The 7,613-nt window shown below is 38.8% G+C and overlaps 2 protein-coding genes across 4 annotated transcripts; one reads left to right on the top strand and one right to left on the bottom strand.

Annotated features, from left to right (window-relative positions):
* Positions 1-442: 442 nt before the first annotated feature.
* On the top strand, positions 443-4,293 carry LOC110639703 (uncharacterized protein At5g41620). The gene is made up of 4 exons (XM_021790753.2): positions 443-673; positions 852-1,385; positions 2,202-2,324; positions 2,577-4,293. Exons 2-4 carry the CDS (start codon positions 900-902, stop codon positions 3,990-3,992), a joined length of 2,025 nt encoding a protein of 674 aa, XP_021646445.2. The 5' UTR covers positions 443-673; positions 852-899; the 3' UTR covers positions 3,993-4,293.
* A 288-nt stretch (positions 4,294-4,581) lies between these two features.
* LOC110639704 (bifunctional nitrilase/nitrile hydratase NIT4B) lies at positions 4,582-6,818 on the bottom strand. 3 transcript variants are annotated; one of them, XM_021790757.2, is made up of 5 exons: positions 6,312-6,818; positions 5,788-5,934; positions 5,408-5,656; positions 4,980-5,249; positions 4,582-4,878 (listed from the first exon to the last, which is right to left on the bottom strand). In XM_021790757.2, exons 1-5 carry the CDS (start codon positions 6,763-6,765, stop codon positions 4,727-4,729), a joined length of 1,272 nt encoding a protein of 423 aa, XP_021646449.2. In that variant the 5' UTR covers positions 6,766-6,818; the 3' UTR covers positions 4,582-4,726. The 3 variants fall into 3 exon arrangements, with proteins under 3 accessions (XP_021646449.2, XP_021646447.2, XP_021646446.2); XM_021790755.2 differs by having other exon boundaries at positions 5,408-5,701; XM_021790754.2 differs by having other exon boundaries at positions 5,408-5,710.
* Between the last annotated feature and the right edge of the window lie 795 nt (positions 6,819-7,613).

A 7,613-nucleotide genomic window follows, 5' to 3' on the forward strand; every position in this document is an offset into this window, starting at 1 on the left:
ATATAAAATTAGTATGTTGAAAATATTTTTAAAAAATAAATTTAAATAAATTTTCAATTCTGCATTTATTTTGAACATTCAAATGCATGGGAAACGTATCCATCCAGCACGCAAACGGAAAAAACGGCAAAAGATTTTAAAAATGGAGAGGGATTATTTAGAATAATTTGAAAGTCTAAGGACTATCCGGTAATTTTATTACTTTTTAAGAAAAAAAATAATTTACAGAATTTTCTAAATTTTATTGTCTGGATTTTTCTTGTTTAACGTCCGAGCGGGTTTCATCACCAAATCAGATTTGCTACAGTAACAAGTGGCCTACTGATGTGACAAACCACACCACAGGCAGCACTAACCACGTGTCAGCGCTTATGTTAGTTTTGTCTGCATTGGATAATAACTCTACCCACCTGCACTTTACACCCTCGGAGTACTAGTGTACAGTCTGTACCGATCAAAGTCACAAGCTGAGACTAGCAGTAGATGAGTGGTAGTGCAAGAAAAGGAAAAGCTCTCAAATCTCTTTTATAGGGTTCTTTTCCTCTTCAAAGTCTTTCTCTCCCATTATCATTTCTCTGCCTTTCACATTTCCCAATTCATCTCTCTCAAAACCACTCCCATCCCATCTTCACTCAGTTTCAAATTCAAATCCAAGGAGCCATGAAGCTTAACAGTAAGCTATTGCTAGTTTTATCTTTTCATTTCTTTCAAAATTTTTGTGGTTTTTCTTTTTTAGTCAAGAATATGGTTTCAAAATTTGAGCTTTGGTTGCTTTACCAAGTGGAAGTGTGAAGTTCTGATTGATTGATTCTTGTTTTTTTTTTTTTTTTTGAAATTTTTTTATTTGAAAGATTGGTAAGATCTAAAGTGGGAAGCTAGAGAGGTAATAGAATTTGATAATGCCAAGGCAAAGTCGGGCCGCCATGGAAGAATTGCTTCCAGGAAAAATAAGGAAACGTGGGTGTTCCTCTTCGGCGTCTTCTTCGTCTTCGATTATTCAAAACTACAGATTTAAGAGAGCAATTTTGGTCGGGAAAAGGGGCGGATCCAGTACGCCTGTGCCCACGTGGAAGCTGATGGGAACGGCGAGGACCCCATCGTCGGCATTGCGTGCCGTGGACTCTCCCAAGTACGCTGCCTCACTAAACGGCGGTGTTGTCAAGGGGAAGCTGCAGCAGCAGGCGGCGCCAGTTTCCGCGAGAAAGTTGGCGGCGACGCTGTGGGAGATGAATGAGATGCCATCGCCGAAAATGAAGGAGGTTGTGGCGTCGGAGGAGAGGAGGTTAAGAAAAGGGGCGAGAGCCAGAGAGAGGGCGAACAGGTCTGTGCATTCGGGTTCTTTGCCTCCCCATTTGTCTGATCCATCTCATAGTCCCGTCTCCGAGGTGGGTTTTAATTTTTTTAATGTTTGTTATCTCATGTTTTGTTCATAATCTCCAAAGAAGTTTAGGTATTGCTATTGCTAAAGCAGAATGGCTTAAAGGGGGGGGGGGGGGGGGGGGTTGGGGGTGGTGTAGGGGAGAGGGAGGGGGGGGGAGGAGAGAAGGGAAAATATGTTTTCATGTGGAATTTTTTGGTTAGGTAAAGAAAGTGGGGAATGGAAAGGAAATTTGAGTTATGGAATCTTAATCAAACTGTTAGTTTGGTTCTCTAAGATGAGTGGCAGTTGTGTTTGATTCGGTGTGATGGGTTATTTGAGAAGCTCTAAGGTCTTCTCAGAAAAGAAAAATGGAAAAATGAAAACAAAGAAAGGATTTTTTTTCTTTTGAGGAAACAGAGAAAGAAAATTTTTATGATCATGTATATATATATTTTTTCCTTTATTGATCATACATTCCTTTGGTAACAGAAAAATAGTTGAAGCTCTTAAACTTGAGAAAAAGGGTATTATTTTGATTGGGAATCAACATTTTGGGATGCCAAATATGTTTATGCTCTATGCGCATAGCAGTTGAATGCCAACTCTTTGGAATTTGAAAACCTTGCGCTTTTGTGGAGTTTTGTTAATTGATTGAGCTTTTATAAGCTTCATTTGTGACATTGTATTGTCATGCCTCAGAATGTAGCACAACCATAAGGCGCCAGAAGTTGTGCGATTGTATCTGAGCTAGACTTAATTTTTAATTTTCTTTTATCATTGGTAATTCATGAACCTAAATCGTTGGTTTTCTTGTTCAATAATTGTTATGATTATTTCGTAGAGGATGGATCGATCTGGAACTGGCAGTCGCCATAGAAGAGTGTCATCAATTTCTCAAAGGCTTAGGCTTACAGACCACTGTGTTGGGGCATTTGATTCTATTAGCAATGCCAGTTTAATGGAGGTACTTGAGACTAATAATGCAACTTTTATTAGAGGTGTTATGATGGCTTTCTGATAGGAAATGCCCCTGTTTTTGCTCATCGAACATCTCATTTAATAAATGCCATAAAATTTGTTTCCCCATTTAATAATTTAGTGTTAGATGATTCAGTTTATAATATCAATATTCCTTTGGTTATTATCACTAGTCTATATATATATATTTGCATGGGTAGATGCTTGAAACCTATTTATGTTTTCTTCCGTAATGCAGATTGATACTAGATCTCGAGCCCAAACTCCTACCGGATCTACTATTGGAGCTAAGACTCATCTGAAGGATGTCAGTAATGCTTTGACCACATCTAAAGAATTGCTTAAAATTATCAACCGTGTCTGGGGTAATGAAGATCGGCCTTCATCAAGCATGTCTCTTATCTCAGCTCTCCATGCTGAGCTTGAGAGGGCTCGCTTGCAGGTCAATCATGTTATCCAAGAACAGCGTTCAGACCAGAATGATATGAACTATTTAATGAAGTGCTTTGCTGAAGAAAAGGCAGCATGGAAAAACAAGGAGCAGAAAGTGGTTGAAGCTGCTATTGAGTCCATTGCTGGAGAACTTGAGGTAGAGAAAAAGCTGAGAAGAAGGCTTGAAAGTTTGAACAAGAAGCTTGGGAAAGAACTAGCTGAGACAAAGTCTTCTCTGTTGAAGGCAGTGAAAGAACTTGAGAATGAGAAGAGAGCAAGAGTTGTAATGGAGCAAGTATGTGATGAATTAGCGAGGGATATAGGTGAAGATAAAGCTGAAGTTGAAGAACTGAAGAGAGAATCAGCTAAACTTTGTGCAGAGGTTGAGAAGAAAAGGGAGATGATGCAGTTGGCTGATGTATTACGTGAGGAGAGAGTACATATGAAACTTTCAGAAGCTAAATATCAACTTGAGGAGAAGAATGCAGCTGTAGACAAACTGAGGAATCAACTTGAAGCTTTTATAGGACCCAAAAGAGCCAAAGAAAAAGGTCGTGCTGCTTATCATGTGAATGAAGAGATTGCAGCTTATTTGAATAAAGCTCGTTCATTGTCCCATCAGAATGAGGTAAATGAGGATGATGGAGGAGAAGTAGAAGATGGGGTAGAATGTGAGGATGACTCAGCTGACAGTGATCTTCATTCCATAGAATTGAATATGGACAACAATAATAAAAGCTACAAATGGACATATCCTTCTGGAACTCCTTGTGATTTGAGGAAGGCGGCAATTGATGAAGAAGAAATCAAAGGGAGGAAGTCTACCTCGAGCAAAGCACCTAGGAGAAGTACTTCTCTGCAAAGAAGCGTATCAGATGGAGTTGAATGGAGCACCCAAAATGAGAGGCTCTCAATTACAGGGGATGGGATGGACTGGGGGGGATTATCTGAACTTGAAAGACATCTGCAAGGAAAAAGTTATGCAGATGAACTTGCAGATGAAATGCATGGATATCAAACAGTGAAGGGTGTCAGGGACTATTTGTTGTCTAGTTCTAGGATAGATTCTGCTAGAAGTTATGGTAGTCCTACCCGCCAAGTAGGGCAGCGGCCTCTGCGAGATCCCAACAATGCAGCTCAAGAGAGACCCCCTACAGCTCCAGGGAATGCTTCAAAATCAAGACTAGGCGAGGGCATTAATGGAAGAAAATCCAAGTGGTGAGTAAAGCAGGGAGTAATCTTGAGGCATCACTAGTTAGAGGCCTAAAGCAAGAAGAATTAGGCAGCGAGAAGTAATTTTTTGTCGATTAATCTACTTGCCATTTTCGAGCCACTAAAGCTGCAGCAATCGCTTCACACCATGCATTTAACTTTTGGCAATTAGCTAGATCGTTTGTGTTTACGGGTACTTGTAGAAAAAAAAACGTTTTGATCATCATTGCCAAGTTTTCCTGTACAAAAGCTTCTGGTACAAAGGTTAACATGCTAGAAGCATTTAAATTATGCTTTGATATGTTGTCTTCTTCTTAGCTGTTTTAACGGTCATTTGATATGTTTAGCTACCCATAATTTAAATGTGCCTGATCCAAATGGAATATGAGAATTGAGAACCTCTGTAGTTTGTCCTGCAACCAAGAAATTCCAATTACCATTTCTTGGATCCAGATTTTCCCATTCAGAGGAATGAAATTACCGCATTCTGAACTACATCCAACCAATGTATCGACTGAGCCATAAAAGCCAAGTCTAACCTGCAAAACAAGCTCCGAACATCAAGGTTGCTAAGAAAGGCAACTACGCAATGCATGAAGTTACTGTAATACCAGGCATATTCTGATTACTCGTTTACCCAAACTTTATACACATGATAAGTGATAAGCAAAATCTAAACTAGTCATTGCCCTTGTAAGATTAAGACAAGTTAATTCTAGACCTAACAATTTCTACACAGCCGAGTCACCATGAAAGCTGCTTGGGAACTTCTGCTTTCACATCTGTTGCTAAAGAAATTGGATTCGATCCACTTGTAGTCCAACCAACATGGTTTGGGTTGAGATTATTCCTAACTCCGCCAAATTCTGTCTTTGCTCGACCGATCTCTTCGAGGTCTGGAATAGTAAAGCAATGGTCAGAACATCACGAACATAGTGTTGAAGTTTAATATTAACAGCAGGAAAATGTGTTAATATAAAGACGATGGCAATCATACCCATATCAGCTGAGATAAGACACTCTCCTTGGTAATTAGGTCCTGCCAAGATGGTCCCTGACGGCGAAACAATTAAACTACCCCCAGCACTTGTTATTTCATCTAGTGCTGTATCACTATCTGAATTTCCCAGTGGTAGTGGACTGTCTCTCCCTCGGCTAAATTGGTTTGCAGAAAGAACAAAGCAGCCACCTTCCACGGCAACATGGATCATAGATGCCTTCCATATTTCCCTTGCATCAGCAGAAGGTATACAATATATTTCAACACCTACATTTTTCAGTGCAAAATAAATAAATAAATAAACAAAAGAACAGCAATTTATTAGCAAAACAGGACATAAGAGAATGACACATAATGACACTTGTCCACATTGTACACGAACTGTAATTTTAACTTTCACAAATCAACAACGGGAAGAAGTATACCTTTAGCATATAATTCAGTTCTCAGAAGTGGTGATTTGTTGTCCCAAGATACCAAGCCGCCAACTTTCCCAATTGTGGTCTTATATACTGGTAGTGATGTTTTCTCTCCTGAAAACCACACTGCACTCTCTGATGCCATTGGCATTAGCTTGCGGTGATGTCCAAGGTGCTGCCCCATGGAATCAAAAAACAGAATTGTACTAAAGAGATAGAGTCCATCTCTCTCCACCACTCCCATTACTAAGTGCACTTTATATTTACCAGCAATTTTTGCAAGCCCATCAACTTCAGGGCCTGCATATACTTGACACAAGTGAATTGCAAAGTTCAAACAACTTGACCCTAAAGAAAGATACAATTTTGATGGAAAGTGGTCTCACCAGGCACATCTATAGCGGAGGCAGAATACTTCTGCAAATCAACATCTGTTGCCATATACCTTGGGTGACCGCCAAGAAATGCTTCTGGAAATACCACCATTTGCGACCCATACGCAGCAGCCCCAGCAATTAGTCTTTCTGCTTTATCTGCTTGGAAGGGAAAGGAAAAAAGACCCCCGTTGGTGGTGATTGAATTATTCAAACCTGATTTAAGCAATCAGATAAAAGACAAGCAATTCATCTGTTGACATTTATAAAAGACAAGCAATTCATCCGTTGATATTTAAGCTAATGATTATTGAAACAAACAGAATACGAAGAAATCAAATCAAATCAAACTACAGTTTTCAAACTAAATGAGCCAATAATGAAAATAACTATCCATGAAATTACTCAAAATATTATTAGTGTTCCAATACTTCTTGGGAAGCGAAGAAACCACTATTACACAATTCAAACAAGATTAGTACTTCTGCGAAAAAAGCTTGAGATTGAAAAGAAAAAGGATACGGATAACTTCGTACCCAGTGTTGCCGGAGTATCGAAGAGCACAGTCGACGCCTGAACCACAGTCGCCCTGACCGGCTTAATTGCAGACGTACCACCGGCAGTGGCAACTGGAAGATAAGACGCGAGCTTATCTTCGTTGAGGTACTCCATGCAGAGGGGTTTAGGAAGGGAGTGGTTGAGAGCGTTGCTAGATGGGCGAGAGTGGGGTGGTGATATGGTAGCAGGGACGAGTTGGGGTCGGGCCTCGTGGATGAGCCATTGGACGATTTCACCGTCGGAACGAAGACCCAATTCCTGTTTGAGGCGGCAAATGGCGGGGACACAGATAGGTGGTATCCGGACCCGCTTGTTAGCGGGAATAGGTCCGTCTCCGGTGAAATAACGGCGTCGTGTTGTCTTTACAGGAGGCTGTTGAGTGGGATCGGCTTCAGAAGCTTCAGAGGACGGGTGTACTTGAACGATCTCCATAGAAATTCGCTAGTGCATTGTAAAAGACTGTTAAGTTCAGTTGATGTCATCGATCGTCTATTGAGATTTAGTTAAAAAATTAATTCATATTTTAAATCATATAACTGTAAAAAAAATATTATTTCACCGTAAAAAATATTATATTTAATTTTATTATCTTTTAAGAAAAATTATATTTTAATACTTTTTACTATTTACATTTTATTTAGCACAGAATAAACTATTATTGGAATTAAATATCAATGATGTAACACTAATCTAATGCGTTGATGTTAACTCTAAATCGACACTATGTTTGATGCTAACGTCGCCTAAATAATTAAGGGCTTATTTAGTTTAATTGTTGAATATAACTGATAATTATTAATTAATAATTATTATTATTAGTTGATAGCTGATAACTAATAGTTGATGATAGCCATTTTATATTAAGTGTTTGATAAAATTATATTTAATTATGATGTCTCAAAATATGTCTAAGAGGGGGGTGAATTGGACTTTAAAAACAATTTTCGGTTCTTACTCAAAACCTTTGAAAATTGCAGCTAGGTTCAAATCAATTGACTAATGTGAAATATGAACAATACAGCTCTATTGACAAGTTGATTCAAAGTTAGGCTATATGCAATCGATATCGATCTAACAAATTATATCAAGATTCAAAGGAGATATCGATAATCTGAATAAGTTTTTAACACAAGAACTGCAGAGCAAGATACCGGATATACTAACCGACAAAGAAATCAAATAACAAGCGATTATATCGATGTCACAGATTTAGCAAGAAACTAATTTTCTCGGTTGCCAAGGTTATCAGCAAACAATATCAACTTTCATATCAGCAAAAG

This window comes from Hevea brasiliensis, chromosome 3 (assembly GCF_030052815.1).
Source record: "Hevea brasiliensis isolate MT/VB/25A 57/8 chromosome 3, ASM3005281v1, whole genome shotgun sequence".
Taxonomy (NCBI): domain Eukaryota; kingdom Viridiplantae; phylum Streptophyta; class Magnoliopsida; order Malpighiales; family Euphorbiaceae; genus Hevea; species Hevea brasiliensis.